We start from the raw sequence: 20,952 nt of genomic DNA on the forward strand, positions 1-20,952 counted from the left end.
ATGGGACTCTGCAGAGGGGTCCAGGTGAAAGTGGTTCGGACTCAGAGGAGGAGGTTTGGGTGTGGGTGAGATAGAGCTCAGCAGGGGGATATGGGTGTGGAGGGCTCAGTGGGGGTTGAGGGGGGTCCAGATGCAGCTGGTTGGCACTTGGTGGGATGGGGATCCGGGGGCAGGAGGCTCAGCAGGATAGTCCAGGTGCAGGGATAGTGGGGCTCATCGGGGCGGGGGGGAGAAGGAGTGCAGAGGCTCGCTGGGAGGGTCTGGGTATGAGGGGGTCTGGATACACAAGGGTTGGGCGGATGTGGGAGCAGCTTCCTGTACAGGGATCCCTCCCCCCGCAGCTTAGGAGCGATGGGCGCAGGAAGCAGGGAAGGGAGTTTGCAGAGCTTCCTTCAGCTGAGGGAGAAATCTGGGGTGGGTCGGACCTGGCCCCAGATGTCGTGCAAAGGAAGAGGAAGCCCCATCCTCCCAGCCCAGCCAGGACTAGCAGCTGATCCTGGGACAGGATAGGAGCCACCAACCAGGTCTTCCCCAGTCCCGTCTCCTGCCCCACAGTGATTTACCTCTCTGCCAGCTGCCCTGGACCCCCAAAAGTACTGCTGGGGAGAGTCACATAACCGCTCTTGTGGCTTACCTTTGCTTCCCCGTCAGAAAGTCATTTTTCTGTAGGGAAACACAGAAATCTGCAGCAGACAAATTCTGCGCATGCGCAGTGGTGCAGAATTCCCCCAGAAGTAAGAATTTGTAGGTGGCCCAAGTGGGCTCCCCAAAACTGTACCTGAAGCATCCATGATTAAACTCCTTGTTGAGAAAAAAGTAGAGAATGGTACTCTTTCCCCACATTTTTGGGCTCCTTTCACCCACTCAGATTTGCTACATGAGGTGGAATCACGACTACCGAATTCATCTAGTGTTTTGCTGAAGGATAGACCAACCTAAGTCAGAACTGGTGTGGTCAGTAATGAAGCCTAGCAGCTGCAAGTGCATCTGCATGGTCATCATTGGAGCTGTATTTGGTGCACCACTGCTTGCATTGACAGGAATCTGTTTTTGGATTGGGGAGAGCATACCTCCCCAGATTTGATCAGGACTCTATAAGCTCTATTGTCTATGAGGGAATAAGACTTTTTCCCTAGTTCACCAGGAGGCCCCACTAAGAAAATAGGGAGACTGTATAACTTTAGGTATTCTGCATGCTTTTACTGGGATCTGCCCTTCCTCAGCCAATCATCCAGGTGAGGGCAGATTTGAATGCCTTTTCTGAGCTGCACTGCTACCACTGCTATACATTTTGTGAAGACTCTTGGTGCCACAGCAAATTTCAACAGCAGCATCTTGTATTGTAATGGTTGGGCTACACTGTGAATACTAAGTTCTTCCTGAGAGCTGGGTGGATGGCTATGCAGAAGTACACATCCTGCAAGTCAAGAACCAAGAACGGTTCTTGATCCTGGAAACTTTAAATGAAAAGGAGGCAAGCGTTACCATTCTTAATCTGCGACAACGTAGTCGCTGAGTCTCCTCAGGTCTAGGCTAGAAGGGAGGAAGACACTCCCCAAGTCAATTCTTATTGAGGATAAAAAGAAGAATTGGGAGTAGAAGAGCTCTTCCTTTATTCCCACAGTACCTCTTCTATGGCCCCTAGAAGGAGCAATGAAGTCACTTCTGTTTGTAAGTCTCGTGTGAGAAGGGCCCCTAAAGAGCAGCTGGCAGGCAAGGGGGCAGTGAATGGAACTGTATAGGGTAGCGTTGAACAGTGATGTCCAATACCCATTTGTTCATCGTCATAGCTGCCCAAGCCTGGTGGAATGGGACAAGGCAGTTCCTGAAGAGAAGCATAGCCCATAGGTCAACTCCATTGTGGGTCTTAACACAACCAAATTTGCTGAGCCAGAGAGCTCAATTAGTCAAGGAGGCAGATGACTAGCATCCACTCACCTAGTTTTCTTCTGATGCTGGTATTCTGGCAGTCTACCCAGGAGTAAGGAGAAGTCCTTTGCTTTTACTGGGGTTTGCATTCATAAGGTTCTCTGTAAGGAACTGGTACGTCTTCAGGGACTGTAATGTGGCTGTTGAGTCCTTGAGCGAATGGAGAACTTAATCTGTTCTCTGGCTGAAGGGCTTCATTCCCACAAACAGCAGGTCCTCTATTGTGTCTTGTATTTTGCATGGCATGCCTGGAGCCATGAGGCTCATCAAATAATGATGGCCGTGGGCATCGACCCTGTAGCCATATCAGAAGGGTCCATGGCCACCTGTAGCGACAGTCTCATGATCATCTGCCCCGCACCACTGGTGATTCCATCTAGCAGTACTTTTTACCCAGAGCCAGGATTAAATAGAGCAGAGTCCTGCACCAGTGTAAATTTCTCTCTCTGAAGTAGTTTTCTAATTTAGAGAGTAAAATTAAAATAGGTCCCTAATCCTGAATGCCTCTGAAAGTGCACATTCAAAGGAATGATATAAACCAGAATAAAATAGCCTTGGTTCAAGAGGGAATGGATGAATAAAACAGTAATAACTATTTCTGAAAGAAGAACAGCAACAATAAGGTATGTGCTGGAAGTTGGGTACTTTCAGTCTGGAGACTTGTGTAACACCAATGGGATACCTGGAATGTATGCCATGTCAGTCTTTTAGTAAAATATAGAATTAACTTTGTGTGGGTCTACGGTTCTCAGGAGTAGGAATTAATGTTGAACTGGATAGGGTTGATAACATGCTACTAAAGTTTTAGGCCTGATAAGGAACAAAGACTTTGTCTACACTAGACAGCTTTTTAGCTGGAATTCAGCATTAGAATAGCCCCAGCATCATAAACAATGAAGGCAACTGCGAAGAATGGAGTACGGTTTAATTGTCCTGTCTACAGTTCTGTTTGCATCATTGTAACCATGTTGGTCCCAAGATACGAAACAGACAAGGAAGGTGAGATAATATTTTATTGGACCAAATTCTGCTGGTGAAAATGAAAAGCTTTTGAGCTACACTATGTTCTTCTACAGATCTGGGAAAGGTAATCAAGAGTGTCACAGATAAATACACAATGGAATAGAGCGTTGCAGCAAAGGAGAATTATGGCTAAAAAGGAGTTTAACTGCACAGATGAAGCCAAAGAGAAATGGAATAAGGTCACTATTAAGTGCACACTTTTTAAATAAAGTAAACCCACTGTTTCCCAATCTGGGAGGTGGGTTCCTAAAGCGGGAGAGAGAGCATGCTGGCCTATACATTTCAAACCTACTCCCTAATCAGAGGCTAGAGACCATTGCCTTTCCCAAGCTCATGGTATTGGGTATAAACTTCTCATATTTCCCTCACAAGGTATCTGTCCAAACCATGTTACAGGCTAGATATCCTACTCTGCACCATTCATGTCCTATATTTGATCAGACAACTATATTACATACTTCATGCTGAAGTCAGGCACCAACTTTCTATTTCCATCCTGCATATACTACCCTATATACCTTTACTGATTCATCTAAAATAACCCATGTATATGACAAACTGAAAGAGTGGATGGAGGTTGTATCATTATACAATAGAAGGCTATGTAATTGTAATTCACACAGGATACCACTGTTAGCTGGGAATACAATCATACAAATGTAGGACTGGAAGGGACCTCAATATGTCATCTACTCCAGTGTCCCGCACTCAAGGCAGGACTACATAATCACTAGAAAATTCCTGACAGTTGTTTGACTAACCTTGTCTTAGAAACCTCCAATGATGGGAGATTCCACAGCCTCCCTAGGCAATTTGTTAAAGCACTTAACAACCCTGACAATTAAGGAAGTTTTTCCTAATGTCCAACCTAAACCTCCCTCGCTGCAATTTAAGCCCATTGCTTCTTATCCAATCCTCAAAGGTTAACAATAACCATTTTTCACCCACCTCCTTATAATAACCTTTTATGTACTTGAAAACTATCACGTCCCTCTTCAGTCTTTTTTCCAAACTAGACAAACCCAGTTTTTTCAACCTTCCCTCATACGTCATGTTTTCTAGATCTTTAACCATTTTTGATGCTCTCATCTGGACTTTCTCCAATTTGTCCACATCTTTCCTGAAATGTGGTGCCCAGAACTGGACACAATACTCCAGCTGAGGCTTTATCAGTGTGGAGTAGAGTGGAAGACTTAGTTCTCATGTCTTGCTTACCACACTCCTGCTAATACAGGGGTGAGCAAACTTTTTGGCCTGAGGGCCACATCGGGGTTGAAAACTGCACGGAGGCCCAGGTAGGGAAGACTGACTCCCCAAACAGTGTGGCCTCCGCCTCTTATCCACCCGCTCCCACTTCTCACCCCCCGACTGCCTCCCTCAGAATCCCCAACCCATCCAACCCGCCCCCTTGTCCCCTGACCGCCCCCTCCCGGGACCCCTCACCCAATGCAGGACCCCACCCCATATCCAACCCCCCCATCCAATCCCCCCTGCTCCCTGTCCCCTATCCACACCCCCGCCCCCAATAGGCCCTCCGGGACTCCCATGCCTATCCAACTCCCCCCACTCCCTGTCCCAACCGACCCCCCAGAACCTCTGCCCCATCCAACCGCCCCCTGCTCCCTGTCCCCCCTGACTGGTCCCCAAGACTCCCTGCACCTTATCCAACCCCCCTGCTCCCTGCCCCCCTACCGAGCGACGGGCCAGAGCGCTGGTGGCGCGGTGAGGTGAGGATCTTGGGGGGGGGGGGGGAAGGTGGGAAGCAGGGGAGGGGCTGGGGGCTAGCCTACCCGGCCGGGAGCTCAAGGGCTGGGCAGTACACTGTTGACTCATATTTAGCTTGTGATCCACTAGAACTCAGAGATCTCTTTCTGCAGTACTCCTTCCTAGGCAGTCATTTCCCATTTTTTGCGTGCGCAATTGATTGTTCCTTCCTAAATAGAGTACTCTGCCTTTGTCGTTATTGAATTTCATCCTATTTACTTCAGACCATTTCTCGTTTGTCCAGATTTTGAATTTTAATCCTATCCTTCAAAGCACTTGCAACGCCTCCCAGCGTAGTATCAGCCACAAACCTTATAACTGTATTCTCTATACCATTATCTAAAATCATTTATGAAGATATTGAAGAGGTGCTGATCTCCCAATACCCAGTACTATTTGCAAATTTTTGCAGTGCTAGACACGCTGAGACCCAGATTCAGCAAGGCTCTTGTGTATGGAGTAGTTCCATTGACTCATCGACAGGAAAGGATGGGAGTGGGGGGAAGCCCTGCCTGCTGCAGACAATTTTGTAGGTTATTCTCCATACTGCCATTCTGACCCATGACTATCAATCTCTTACACAGAAAGGAGAGGAAGAAGCATTCTGAAGAAAAATAATTTGATAATGATTTTACCTTTTTGTTCCCACTCTGTGGTTTGGGGCAATATCAATTGTGTCTGTAGCTGAATCGTGTCTCACTGCCAATCCTAAATCCGCAATACAACACGTTCCATTCTTTTTTACCAATATATTTTTTGATTTCAAGTCTCTGTGAGCAATGGCTGGCTTTCCTGCAGAGGAAAAAAAAATAATTAAAAAAAAAAAAAAGGTAGAAGAGGCAAAAGCCCCAAAACAAATCCCTACTACTAACTAAAGAACGTTTCAGAAATCCTCTACTACATATTCTCACCTGGGTGAGGAGTTCAAGATTTTGAGGTTATGAATCAAAGAATCACATTTGTATCTATAATGTGAAGGTTTGATGTGGAGTTTTAAATGTAGGTTCTTGAAGAAAACAGAAAGATGTGCTCTATTGGTAGAACAGCCATAATCTGCATATGTGAAATTTGTAGATTAGTTAATATGATCACTATATTCTAGGAATTTAGCAGTGATTTGTCTACGGCTGAAGGGAAAAAAAATGTACTAGCTAGAGTCACGCTCATCTTTGTACAGTTGTGACTACAAAACAATAGTTGACTAAACAGAACAATACATTATATTGAACATCACTTGATGATATTTTGGAAAGACTATTCATATGAATTGAGCAACTAATGTATAACAAAAATGGTGTAATAAGCTAATGTCTTTGGTGTAGCAAAATTTTTTGTATACAATTGTGCCTTCTAGGTACTACCACAATATTATATGAGAACAACAGAAATGTTGAGACAGGACTTTCATTCTAAACCCGTGTTTAACTACTTATAACTTTGAGCAAAGATTATCTTTTGGAATGACATTACTTATAACTTAGTTTCAAAGCAGAAGTGTGTGTTTACCATGAACCCCACAAACAATTTCAATATTCATCAAAGCATAATTAATAGACATCTTTTTAAAATGAAAGGAGCTATTGAAGGGAAGAACTGTTGTCTACCAATGCTTGTAAGGGCTTGTCTACACGAACATTTAGTTTGTGGTAAGCTACAGTGTGAATCTACCCCAGTCTAGGTTGCCACACACTAAACTGTCTGTATGAACCTTGCTGATGAACAGTTCGTGTGCTTTAATCTACCCTGCTCTGAAATGGAAACAGATGAAACCACACTAATGAACTGTTTGTCCATGTGAACCCTGTTGACATGCACTGCTAGTGCATGGCAGAAGCAGACCCCAGCTTGCAGTGAACTAAATTTCAAGCAGACAAGCCCCAACCTGCAGTTAAAGGAAATCCATCTGGTTAGATTTATGTCTGCATGATCCTAAGGTACTATACTTGCTCAGTGCTGCAGAGAAAAGCAAAAAGTACCAAGGCTCCCTGCAAGCATGTCCCAGAGGAAGATTGCTTCTAAACCTTCAAATTTTTCCATCAGTTTAAATACCACAGTTAAGGTTATAAACCCATACATGTCCCAAGATAGCAACGACATCCAAATCATTCATTTCTGTGAATGCTGATCACTTATTTTAAAGCACTTTACATATTCAAAAAGCATTACAAACATTAAATCAATCAATCTTTACTATATACCCCTTGAGGTTGATACAGTAAGTAATCACATTTTACAAATATGAAAACTGAGGCTGAGGTATAACTTGCTCAAGGCCACCCAGCAATTCAGTGGCACAGCCAAGACGAGACACTGATCACATTCTGGAATACAACATTTTGTTGAAATTCTAGGGAAGCCTTCTACACAAGTAATTTTCATGGGGGAGAGAGAGAGATTAGGCTGGATTGGCTTTTTTTGTAAGACAATGATTTGGAACTTCTGTATCTTCAAATCATGATAAACACCAGAACAAATATGTACCTAAAACAATTCCCTTTGGGTAGTGCCTATGTTCTTCAGTAGCTTTGCCAAGCTCACAGCAGGACCAATATGCTGCAGGACCATTTTCCCTTATATGAAGCCTCATTATATAAGCCATCGGAGACCATATATTTATAATGGAAGTGTTAATTAGGAGTGAAAAGAAATTGAGACCAGTCTGAAATATAATTTCAGGATTTTGTGTTTTCCTTACAATACAAGACAAACCATGATCTGTGTTCAATAAAATAGGTGAAGAATGTTCTAGCATTTATGAAAAATCCAACTCCTTACCAAATACTGAAAAATCAGCTCCTTTTGCTGCTAAGAATATTCTTTCTCCAGATAAAAAGAAAATAATGTTTCCAGAGTAACTTTATTTTTTCTTGTCTTGTTTTTCTGACAAGTAGGTACTGCAGCTAATCTCTCTCAAAATAAAGAACATTTTTAAGTAAGCTCTTATGTTTTGAGACTTAAGTCACAGGCCTGTAACATTTTGGTGTGTGTATATATATAAAAAAATTTGTTATCAGAGAATTCCACTCAGATCTATTACATACGGTAGCGACATTTTTGAACACGTTATTGGTTTTAATATATTCCACTCACTGAAGGTTAGCATGCACCCAGTGCACTTGAGCTGGAGACTTTTGGTCAGCAGTGCCCATCGGGGAGGTGCATGAACCCCGAGTGTCCTCATGCTTCTAGTTGAAAGAATACAGGGTAGGGTCACCTCAACAATTCTCCCCATCCAGTTCCTTTGCACTGGAATCTTGGTGATACTAGACTGAAGTAGTAGCAATGCAGTGTGTGTCATAGAATGTGGGTACACAACACATCTTGAACCACAACTACTTTACAGGTAAGTAACCATTTCTTTGGGTGTTTGCACATATATTCCACTGTAGATGCCTCCCACGAGCAGTACACCTTTGCTGGCGGAAAATCGGAATCTACTTGAACTGTCTTACCAAAGTTTGCATCAGCTCTGGATGCTTCAAGGATGGCATAATGTTGAGCAAACGTGTACCAAAGACTGAGCTGTTGCCTTACAAAAGTCTTGGACTTGATCATTGCTAAGAAAAGCCATAGAAGTAGCTTGAGCCCTAGCAGACTGTACAGTAATCGTTGCTGGTGGTGGCACTGTTGCTAGGTCATAACAAATCCTGATGAAGGCAGTGATCCAGCTGGAAATTCTTTAGGATGTTACTGCCTGGCTTCTCATTCTCTCTGCATAAGCTACAAAGAGTCTTAGTGAGGATCTCTATCAGTTTTGTCCTGTCTATATAAAAAGAAAATGACCTACAAATGTCCAGTGAGTGTAGCTGTCATCCCTGAAAGTATGTGGTTCTGGAAGAACATTGGTAAATGTATGATCCTGGTTTAGGTGGAATTCAAGACCACTTTTGATAAGAATTTGGGGGTGAGGACTTAATGAGACCTTATTCTTGTAAAAAACTGTAAATGGGCATGTAACATGAAAATTTCCCACAATATTTGTGAGATCTTACTAAGTAAATTTATGTACATTGTGGGCCATAGATTATATGTAATTCCATGGGGGAGGGTGATTACAGCTCCTGCAAGAGTACAGAACAGCAGAGGGTGAGATTAGGCAAATTCATTCACTTTGTAACACCTCCAGAGAAGTACCATCACCTGGACAGGCTCACATATGCTGGCTCAAACTGGATTCTCCAGAGACCAGACAAGGAAAGAACTCTTGGATAAATAGGTTTCAAAGTAGCAGCAGTGTTAGTCTGTATCCGCAAAAAGAAAAGGGGTACTTGTGGCACCTTAGAGACTAACAAATTTATTTGAGCATAAGCTTTCATGAGCTACAGCTCACTTCATCGGATGCATGCAGTGGAAAATACAGTGGGGAGATTTTATATACACAGAGAACATGAAACAGTGAGTGTTACCATACACACTGTAACAAGAGTGATTAGGTAAGGTGAACAGGAGAGCGCGGGAGGGGGGACGGGGACCTTTTGTAGTGATAATCAAGGTGGGCCATTTCCAGCAGTTGACAAGAACGTCTGAGGAACAGTAGGGGGAGGGGGCGAAATAAACATGAGGAAATAGTTTTACTTTGTGTAATGACTCATCCACTCCCAGTCTTTATTCAAGCCTAAGTTAATTGTATCCAGTTTGCAAGTTAATTCCAATTCAGCAGTCTCTCGTTGGGAGTCTAAGAAGTTTTTTTTTGTTGAAGAATTGCCACTTTTAGGTCTATAAGTGAGTGACCAAAGAGATTGAAGTGTTCTCCGACTGGTTTTTGAATGTTATAATTCTTGATGTCTGATTTGTGTCCATTTATTCATTTACGTAGAGACTGATATGTACATTGGCCAAACTGGACAGAGGGGCATTGCTGGCACATGATGGCATATATCACATTGGTAGATGTGCATGAGAATGAACCTCTGATGGTGTGGCTGGTGTGATTTGGTCCTATGATGGTGTCCCTTGAATAGATATGTGGACACAGTTGGCAACGGGCTTTGTTGCAAGGATAGGTTCCTGGGTTAGTGGTTTTGTTGTGTGGTTGCTGGCGAGTATTTGCTTCAGGTTGGGGGGCTGTCTGTAAGCAAGGACTGGCCTGTCTCCCAAGATCTGTGAGAGTGATGGGTCGTCCTTCAGGATAGGTTGTAGATCCTTGATGATGAGTTGGAGAGGTTTTAATTGGGGGCTGAAGGTGATGGCTAATGGCGTTCTGTTATTTTCTTTGTTGGGCCCGTCCTGTAGTAGGTGACTTCTGGGTACTCTTCTGGCTCTGTCAATCTGTTTCTTCACTTCAGCAGGTGGGTATTGTAGTTGTAAGAAAGCTTGATAGAGATCTTGTAGGTGTTTGTCTCTGTCTGAGGGGTTGGAGCAAATGCGGTTGGATCGTAGAGCTTGGCTGTAGACAATGGATCATGTGGTGTGGTCTGTTTGAAAGCTGGAGGCATGTCGGTAGGCATAGCGGTCAGTAGGTTTCCAGTATAGGGTGGTGTTTATGTGACCATCGCTTATTAGCGCCGTAGTGTCCACGAAGTGGATCTCTTGTGTGGACTGGTCCAGGCCGAGGTTGATGATGGGATGAAAATTGTTGAAATCATGGTGGAATTCCTCAAGGGCTTCTTTTCCATGGGTCCAGATGATGATATCAATGTAGCGCAAGTAGAGTAGGGGCATTAGGGGACGAGAGCTGAGGAAGCGTTGTTCCAAGTCAGCCATAAAAATGTTGGCATACTGTGGGGACATGCGGGTACCCATAGCAGTGCCGCTGATTTGAAGGTATACATTGTCCCCAAATATGAAATAGTTATGGGTGAGGACAAAGTCACAAAGTTCAGCCACCAGGTTTGCCGTAACATTATCGGGGATACTGTTCCTGATGGCTTGTAGTCCATCTTTGTGTGGAATGTTGGATGTAGAAGGCTTCTACATCCATAGTGGCTAGGATGGTGTTTTCAGGAAGATCACAGATGGATTGTAGTTTCCTCAGGAAGTCAGTGGTTTCTTGAAGATAGCCAGAAAGGCTGGTAGCGTAGGGCCTGAGCAGGGAGTCTACATAGCCAGACAATCCTGCTGTCAGGGTGCCAATGCCTGAGATGATGGGGCGTCCAGGATTTCCAGGTTTATGGATCTTGGGTATCAGATAGAATACCCCTGGTCGGGGTTCTAGGGGTGTGTCTGTGCAGATTTGATCTTGTGCTTTTTCAGGGAGTTTCTTGAGCAAATGCTGTAGTTTCTTTTAGTAACCCTCAGTGGGATCAGGGGGTAATGGCTTGTAGAAAGTGGTGTTAGAGAGCTGCCTACTAGCCTCTTGTTCATATTCCGACCTATTCATGATGACGACGACAGCACCTCCTTTGTCAGCCTTTTTGATTATGATGTCAGAGTTGTTTCTGAGGCTGTGGATGGCATTGTGTTCAGCATGGCTGAGGTTATGGGGCAAGTGATGCTGCTTTTCCACAATTTCAGCCCGTGTACATTAGCAGAAGCACTCTATGTGGAAGTCCAGTCTGTTGTTTTGACCTTCAGGAGGAGTCCACCCAGAATCCTTCTTTTTGTAGTCTTGGTAGGAAGGTCTCTGTGGGTTAGTATGTTGTTCAGAGGTGTGTTGGAAATATTCCTTGAGTCAGAGATGCCGAAAATAGGATTCTAGGTCACTACAGAACTGTATCATGTTCGTTGGGGTAGAGGGCCAGAAGGAGAGGCCCCGAGATATGACAGATAGTAATGTGATGTATGCCATCATGTGTCAGCAATGCCCCTCTGCCATGTACATTGGCCAAACCGGACAGTCTGTACGTAAAAGAATAAATGGACACAAATCAGACGTCAAAAATTATAACATTCAAAAACCAGTCGGAGAACACTTCAATCTTTCTGGTCACTCGATTACAGACCTAAAAGTGGCAATTCTTCAACCAAAAAACTTCAAAAACAAACAGACTCCAACGAGAGACTGTTCAATTGGAATTAATTTGCAAACTGGATACAATTAACTTAGGCTTGAATAAAGATTGGGAGTGGATGTGTCATTACACAAAGTAAAACTATTTCCTCAGGTTTATTTCCTCTCCCCCCACGTTCTTGTCAACTGCTGGAAATGGCCCACCTTGATCATCACTACAAAAGTCCTCCCCTGCTGGTAATAGCTCACCTTACCTGATCACTCTTGTTACAGTCTGTATGGTAACACTCACTGTTTCATGTTCTCTGTGTATATAAAATCTCCCCACTGTATTTTCCACTACATTCATCCGATGAAGTGAGCTGTAGCTCACGAAAGCTTATGCTCAAATAAATTAGTTAGTCTCTTAGGTGCCATAAGTACTCCTTTTGGATAAATAGCTTGAGTTTAAACTGACTCAGGGTCTTCTTTCTGATCCAATAAATGGACAAAGTTCTGTCTCAGGAGGAGGGGAAGGAATCCTTGCGAAAAAATTGGAAGGACTGACACTGACCCAAGCCCTCGATGGAGTTGCAGGGGGTGAGGGGGCAGGGATGATCACTAATAAGCTATTTTATCATGTGTATACGGTTGTTGGGTTTTTGTGGGGGTCTTTTGGGGTGGGGGGAGAAAGTTTCTCTGCAAAGCTTTTATGTGGAATAAATGTGTGCTTAGAAAGTGCTGGGTAGTAATCACAGCTGTGCATAGCTTCTGAAGAGAAAACAGAGTGCAGATGCTGGCACACAGTCTGGCTTATGGGGATATCACAGTGTATGCAGGAAACGGAGCAGCTGAGAAAAAGCCCTGGGTCAAGATGGAGAGTGGCCTGGGTCTCTCTTCAAGAGGTGACAGCTGATTAGCTGGGTGCTGTTGGTGGACCACGGAGGGGAAATACAGGTACATTTGCCCTGAACAGTGACGGGGGGAGAGGGGGTCCTGCTATTGAAGATTTCAGCTCTCTCACTGTTATTACAACTGGGAAAGCTGTCTTATGTGATAAGTAGAAGAGAGAGCACAAGGCTAAGGGCTCAAAGGGTGGTCCCATAAATCCTGCTAATACTAAATTAATGTCCCAGGAAAGAAGAGATTCCTGTTAGTGAGTAAACCCTTATGAGGCCTTTTAAAAATGTTCTTACACCATGGGATGGGAGACCATTGAACATGCCTGGAGAGAAGGGTGAATGCAAGAGATGGCTGTCAGGTGAGATTAAAACATAACAAAAACCCTCCAGCCTTATTTTAACACATCTTGGACCTGCACTTTGACTGGAGACTGATGGGTGCAAGTAGAACATTTTTTCCACTTAGCCATTAAAGTGGTTTTACTTTTGACTCTTGCTGCTAGTGAGGACATGTGAACACACTCTCCAGTGCAGTTAGCCACTCATCATCCACATTGAGTTGGAGACTGAAGATTGGGGTGTATAATTTAGTCATGATTCAGAGATTGTCCTAGAGCAACAATAAAGTAATTGGAGGTTGTAGTGATAGGGTGAGAAGATCAAAGAATGAGTAATGCCTTGGCCATCCCAGGGCTATTAATCATTCCAGGTCAGTTTTGTTTCAACTTTCTGATCACACTAATAATCATACAGTATCTCTAGATCACAGGGAAACAGGAATACATGTGTTACTGGTCCTGGGTTCTGGTTGGCCCTGGAGCAGAAGTGACACTTTGTTTTCTTGGTTGCAAACAGATCTATGTTGGGGAACCCCTATTTGTTGAATATCTGCACTACCTTGTTTTTCAGGACCATTTAGGATTTTCAACTAAGTATCTGCTGAGGTGATCCACCAACATGTTCCGTGCGTCAGTCGACATGAAGCTTTGATAGTGATGTTGTTCCAAATGCAGAAGTTCCAAACTTGTACCACCTCTGGGCACAAGGGGTTTGATCTTGCTCCCTCTTCTTTGTCAAAGGTAAGTCATCTGTGATCACCTGGACAGTAAGGCTTTTGAGAGATGGAAGAAATACTTTGCAGGCACAAAATACAGCTCGCAGCTCCAAGATGTATACAAGAGCTGATCCTTAGCTGGCCTATAGACCTTGAGTTTGTGCCTATCCAGGTGTGCTCTCCAACCCAGCATGGAGGCATGTGAGGGAAATGGAAAGGAGAACAGTACTCCCCTGCATATCCACTACCTTGATGATCAAACTGTAAGCAGCATGTCCAAAAGATGCTTCACTGATACAAACTTCAACCAGCTTTGCATCCACTACAGGTGACATCTGGCATAAGTGGAGGATGCCATGTTTCCTAGCAATCCCAGCTAAGACCTTACTTTTGTTCCTGGGAAAGCCTGTAGATCGATCCATAGGGTTAGGATGGACTGAAACATTTCCTGAAGGCAAGTAGGCTGTTGCGGTCAGAGTTGTGAATGGCTCCAATGAACTCAATTCTTTGTACAGGAGATTGTATCATTTTTCCTGTTTATTTTAGGCCCAGCTGTGCAAATGGCAACTGTTTCTGATGGATGCTGTCCATTATTTGTTGGATAGACCAAATGCAAATTAACCAACTGTCCAGACATGGGAATATGTGAGTATGGAGACATTTGAAGTGAGCTGCAACCACTGTCCTATACTTTGTAAATACTCTTGGGCTGATGAGAGGCTAAATGGAAACACTGTATATTGCTAATGGTAGTCCCCTACTAGGCATCTTAAATAGCTATCCACCCAAGCCACAAAGTATGTGAAAGTAGGCATTCTGCAGACTTAGATCAGTGTGCCAGTTATTTGGATCTCGGGATGTGATAGAGACAAGGGACATCAGCTTTCTGAATTTTAGCTTGTGAGCACCTCTGTCCCTTCTACTCTTCTGCCTGTGGTACATAACAGTCTAGTCTCATGTATGGCATAATATTTTGGTCTAATTTTGGTTGTTGTGTTTAGCATGAAGGTGCTGGGTAGCCTGTGATATTCAGGAAGAGGTTAGACTAGATGATCCGGTGGTCCCTTCTGGCCTTACATTCTATGATTATGATCCTGGATGGTGTTCAATTTTCTTGGTTGCAGGGTAGTCCTCAGATCCCTTCCCCCACCACCAGTCCCCTTTTGGGTATGAAAAAAATATTGTGAGTAGAAACCCCTTCCCATGTGCTGTAAAGCAACCTCCTCTACTGCTCTGAGAGCTAGAATACGCTGTACCTCTTAAAGCAGTACCAACTCATGAGAACGGTCCTTGAATAAGAAAGGGGAAGGTGAGTAAGGCAGGACAAGGACTGATATTGGATTGTGTATCCCAGTACCACAGACTGTCTGGAACCATCAATCAATGGTTATGGAGTTCCAGACACTGAGGTACAACAGGTTCCCCAAAGAAGGGGACAGTCACATTCTGGGGTGCAATCCAAACCAGTGAAGAGTTGCCACCTCTTGGATTTACAAGTGCCTCACAATCCCTGGCCCCTATGGATCTCCACCTGGGATGGCCACAGCCAGCAACCCGCATGGACTCTAAATACTGGGCAGCCCTGGTCCAATGCTTTGGATCCTGAAACCTGCCTGCAACACCACAGATTTCTCTTGGCTTCCACCAGCCTTGGTTAACAACTGGTATGGTGACTCCACACACTCCTCAGTTCAGTTTTCCCACAAACTGAAAAGTCCAGCCCCGCCCTGGAACAATCAGAGGGCTATTAAAGTTCATTGCCCTTTTAAAGGAGTCAATATTCAACAGTTTGTTACTTGAACTGGAGCTACCAAACAGTTCAGTTTAAACACAGCCTGGTTTAGATTAAAAACAAAACAAAAGGTAGGATTTTAAGTCCATTCAAGTAGACGGTAACATAGAAATGGTTACCAACAAATAAAAGTGAAAACATGGATCTACATCTAAAACTTTACCTAGCAAGTCTCGGTTCAAGACTTCATTTAAGATGGCCTTTTTCACCCCCAGTCTTCCAGCAGGATGGTGACTGATCTGCTCCTCGATCAGGATCTCTCCCAGAGGCCCAAAGGTGCTGGGGCCTTTATCTTCTTAGGTCAAAAAGATAAAGGGGCAGAAAACCTTAAGTTCATAGTTCAGTGAACCTGTGAAGTGGATTCTTCTGAAGATTAACCCTCAAAGTAAAGTTTATCCATGAGGAAGGCAACATGGAGTCTGGTGATGAACAAGGCTCCATGCTCTCTTTCTTCCCACACTTGTGTTTACTCAATTGCAAATTGTTCCCTTTCCTGCCATCTCCTCCCACAGCTGTCTTGAGAACCCTATTTACTACTATATGTAATTGATGTAAACACAGTCCTTTGTTTAGGAGAGAGATCTGTTTAACAACTTTTGCCAAGGGCTGTCTGCTTCTGAACATGTGCTAACACCAAAAGGGGGGGAGGGGGATTCATAACTGCATATACATTTTGCTACATACATTTCCTTATGATATTGACTAGCAAGTTATTAATTTTCAGAATGATAACTCAAGGCATATTTTGTACAAATATTATTGCAATACTGTGTAGGGTATGAATTCAGAAGTGATTTAAAATCACAGACAGATAGGGAAGATCAAGATGACTAGGGCTCTGCTCTTGATGAAGCAGTCAAATTGGCTGCCTTGATGTTGGTGGAGTCTAATGGGTAAAGCTTATTGATACAGAAGCCTATGACTTTCTTAGTAGAGACTTATCCTGCTTTCAAGGAAACAGCCTGTCTAGGCTGGAAGCTAGGCTGTCAATTATATCGTTGAGGCCTATGCTGCCTCCTTTAGGGGCTGGGGCATACACTCTTAGCCCTGGTCTACACTTGGGGGGGGGGGGGGGGAAGAGAATCAATCTAAGTTATGCAACTTCAGCTACATGAATAACGTAGTTGAAGTCAACGTACTTAGATCGACTTACCGTGGTGTCTTCACTGCAGTGAGTCGACTGCTGTAGCTCCCCCGTCGACTTGGCCTGCGCCTCTCGCAGAGCTGGAGTACAGAAGTCGACGGGAGAGCACTCGGGGATCCATTTATTGCGTCTACACTAGATGCGATAAATTGATCCCCGCTGGATCAATCGCTGCCCACCAATCCAGCAGGTAGTGAAGACATACCCTTAGTAACCTTAATGCTGCTCTCAATTCTTTAAGGAGTGTAAAGCCTCATCAATCTTCTTGCTGAAGAGACTGCACTCATCAGAGGGTGGGCCCCTCAGTGGTTTGGACTTCCCTCTGTATGTGTTTTGTGTGGAGACAAAGACCTCTGCATGGTGAAAATTGCCATGGATCTGAAGGTTATAGTTGCTGCATTGAGAGCTGACTGCAGTGATGTCCTGGCTACTAGCAGGCCTTCAGTAACAATAGATTTAAACTCCTCCTCCATACCCTGTTCAGTAAAGCCCAGTTTATAAAGTCATATTTCAATAATAGAGTCCATTAGTTAGTGATTCTCATTTGGAGGCTAGATGCAGAATAAGTCTTCCTTCCAAAGGAATCAGTCCTCTTTGGCTCCTAGTCTTTTTGTAATTTGTAATGTCCCTGCTTCAACCTCTTGTTTTCTGCTCCCACCATCACAGTACCTGAAGCAGGGTGACCAAAGGAACTGCTCAACCCCTGAGATGGCACCTGGTAGCAACAGTCCACCTTCTTTGAAGTCTGTACTGGAGAAGCTTGGCATGGTCCAGCAATCCTTCACTGATGGGTAAAACTACTCACTCAGGTCCAGTTGTGTGTAATATAATCAATAGTCTAAGGTTTCCTTGGGCAACTTCTGCAGGAAAAATATTCCTCTGGTAAGGCTGATGTGGTGCCAGTAGGTGTACCTGGAGCCCTTATATTTGAAGGTTTCAGAGCTATGATTGGCTTTGCCAGTACTGAGGCCACTGTCTGAGTGGCCTGCATAGGAAAGTCTGATGCCAACATGCAGAGCAAATCTTTGACTCCCATAATTGCTGGAGGAGTTGACAGTACCCAGTAGTTTCTGTGCTGGGGTCATTTTTACCTGAAGAGTAGATAATACAGTAGGTACTTGCTTTATCAGTACCTATGTCAATAAGCCAATATAGATAGTACTGACAAGCACTGCTGTGGTGGTCTTCAAGTTAGCTTGGTACCAAACAGCTTCTGAGATACCATTTCAGCTGAGGTACAATGGTGGAGTCCCCAACAGGTGCGTGAGGAATCCTTTCTAGGTCTTGAACTACCCTTGAGCTCTGAAGAGCTGGATGTCTTGGGGCCCTTAATGACTAGCCCAAGGACAAAAGACCAGTGCCTCTTCTCCCTCCATCAGAGGTTGAGGGCTTCAGTGAAGGAGCAGCCAAATAGAAATAGCTGCCAGAAAACTTTTAGAGGCAATGTACTTCACTTATTTGCCCAAGAAAGGCTTGGATTGGAGGTCAAGCATATATTCCTCCCCATGAGTAACCCCTGAGACAGGAGTCTCTTGATTTTGAAGTCTTCTTACAGAAAGACATAAAAACTGCACATTTGTCCATAATATGGTCATCACCTAGGCAGATGAGGCATCTAGTATGCTCATCATTAACAGGCAGAACTCCTTACAAGTCAGACAGTTCTTAAAGCCCAAGGACTTATGCATGACTATTTGGTAGCAAGTATCATTCCAGGAACAAAAGTAAAAAAAATGTCTGAAAGGAGAACAAAGGAAACACTATAAAAGCCAAGGCTAACTACATATTAACTCACTATTTACACAAGAAAGGCTGCTGATATGCTCACTGTCTTTTGCTTTGAGGCATCACTGGGACTTGCAACCATGTGTTGTGAAAACAAACAGAGGGAGGTAGACCGCTGTCCCAACAGGTACTACTGACCAAAAGCCTCTAGCTCGGGTGCACAGGGTGTACATGCACTTACAGTGGAATATATAGACATATAAGCAATCTAAGAAGAACTGGGATACTATACAAGGGTCTTTTAGATTTTTTTTTAAATAAAGAACCCACTCAAATAGCGTTCTATTAAGCTAATCAATTTTTGTTGCCAACAGAGAATACATGATCTGCAGATTATTTTACCACAGTTGTAAGAAACTGTCCACCTTTGCAGATGGATATACCTGCACAGCTGGTGTAAGAGGATATACACATTCAGCTTAATCCCATTGCCAAATATAACTACACATTTGTATAGAACAATTCAAACGATACCATATCAAGCAGCAGACAAACTCAAATATGGACAAGGTCTTAAATTCCTAGATCTTTCCCATAATTCTCTTGATAATTTTCACTATGGAAATAGGCCTTCAAATGCCCCATATCCTTTTAGGATCATAAGGTCATATACGAGACCAAACACAAAAAGTTACCTTGTGTGCCGACAATCTCCATGTGAAGATGTGCAAGTCCACTGGCAGTGGACAAAGCTAGCTTTATCATTCCTTCCACAGTAACGGTATACCTGTTTAGGTAATCAAAGAGTGATCCATGCTCATGATAATCTGACACCAACCAGAGCTGAGTCCATGTACCATTGTCTGCAAAATAAGATATTAGATGTAAATAAAGTTGCCCAGCAAACCAAATGGTTTTTTTAAAATGTACCAACTATAAGATTTCCATAAGAGGAAAAAAACCCAGAAAAATAAACAGCAAAATATGAGTGGAAGGGAGCTGGCGGGGGGGGGGGGGGAATTCAGGCCATTCCATTCTTACAATTAATGTTCCACATTCCTGGGACTTCTCTCCCCTATTCTAGAAGAGGGAAAGGTTTCGAAACAATGAAGGGACAACATGTATTAGTATCAAAGAATTAAGAAATGACATTCCCTTTTCTGAGAAAGCAGGAGCACATAGAAGTTAGAACACAGAACTTGGAATCAAGCAACCTGCTTGTTTTCTTATCACTGCCACTGGCTTGCTGCATGACTGTGGGCTAGACAGTTCTACACGATGGAGCTAATGCACACTCACTTTTCTCAGACCTAAAGATGACATGCACTAGGAACGTGCAAATTTGCCTCAGATTTAGATCAGTGGACACCAAATACCAGGAACCTCAAAAATTAAAAAATAAAAACCATAGAAGATACTGTATGAAGGGAATTCAGAATGTGAAACTTGAAAAATTCCAGTGAAAGACTGAAGATTCCTCTTTTGACCCAGAAAGCAGAGATGTGTCAGTTGCAAGACTTTGTTTTTAAACCAGACAAAGCAATCCTGCCATTGAATAGGCTTCCCTAATGTATTTAAAACAAAACAAAAAAGCTCTTTGACTAGTGGGAGTTGTTCAGACAACTTTATCCTTATTGTAAAACAAACCCCTTTCTCGCCTTAAAAAAAATAAAACCTACCATTCCTCAACATATTCCTATTATGGCAACCATACTCCACACTACCTTTTGAGTATACATTTTTCATGCTAAGGACTCTGTACATGACACAGGAAGGAAAGGCAAGAAAAGGAAGGTCTTTATTCTTTCAGACATGCTGATGAACAGGACCTTGAAAGGATTAAGTTTCCAAAGAACAAAACTGAAATCTCAAGGAAAGGTGGTAAAGTCTACAAGATTCTTAGAATCCTCTGTGAATATTAAGGGAGGCTAGAGGCTTTTGGCTTTCTGTGAGATTTTAAAAGTAGAAAATCTTCAAATAGAGAAAAAAAAGGAGAGAGCTGTATCTGCCTTTGTCATAGATGTAAAAGGAAGGGTAAACCCCTTTAAAATCTCTCCTGGCCAGAGGAAAAATCCTCTCACCTGTAAAGGGTTAAGAAGCTAAAGGTAACCTCGCTGGCACCTGACCAAAATGACCAATGAGGAGACAAGATACTTTCAAAAGCTGGGAGGAGGGAGAAAAACAAAGGGTCTGTGTCTGTCTATATGCTGCTTTTGCTGGGGATAGACCAGGAATGGAGTCTTAGAACTTTTAGTAAGTAATCTAGCTAGGTATGTGTTTATGATTTCTTTAAATGGCTGAGAAAAGAATTGTGCTGAATAGAATGACTATTTCTGTCTGTGTGTCTTTTTTGTAACTTAAGGTTTTGCCTAGAGGGATTCTCTATGTTTTGAATCTAATTACCCTGTAAGGTATCTACCATCCTGATTTTACAGGGGTGATTCCTTTACTTCTATTTCTATTAAAAGTCTTCTTGTAAGAAAACTGAATGCTTTTTCATTGTTCTCAGATCCAAGGGTTTGGGTCTGTGGTCACCTATGCAAATTGGTGAGGATTTTTACCAAACCTTTCCCAGGAAGTGGGGTGCAAGGGTTGGGAGGATTTTGGGGGGAAAGACGTGTCCAAACGGCGTTTCCCAGTAAACCCAGTTAGAGTTTGGTGGTGGCAGTGGATATTCCAAGGACAAAGGATAAAATTAATTTGTACCTTGGGGAAGTTTTAACCTAAGCTGGTAAAAGTAAGCTTAGGAGG

The 20,952-nt window shown here is 43.4% G+C and overlaps 1 protein-coding gene across 3 annotated transcripts in view; it reads right to left on the bottom strand.

Annotated features, from left to right (window-relative positions):
• The window catches only part of TGFBR1 (transforming growth factor beta receptor 1), a 73,800-nt gene that overhangs the window by 14,290 nt on the left and 38,558 nt on the right, over window positions 1-20,952 (bottom strand). For all 3 annotated transcript variants that reach the window (XM_077810881.1, XM_077810879.1, XM_077810880.1), the window contains 2 exons: window positions 18,897-19,064; window positions 5,352-5,508 (listed from right to left, as the gene is read on the bottom strand). In XM_077810881.1, the coding sequence (XP_077667007.1) occupies window positions 5,352-5,508; window positions 18,897-19,064 (325 nt within the window). The remainder of the gene's footprint in view (window positions 1-5,351; window positions 5,509-18,896; window positions 19,065-20,952) is intronic.

Source organism: Eretmochelys imbricata, chromosome 2 (genome assembly GCF_965152235.1).
Source record: "Eretmochelys imbricata isolate rEreImb1 chromosome 2, rEreImb1.hap1, whole genome shotgun sequence".
Taxonomy (NCBI): domain Eukaryota; kingdom Metazoa; phylum Chordata; order Testudines; family Cheloniidae; genus Eretmochelys; species Eretmochelys imbricata.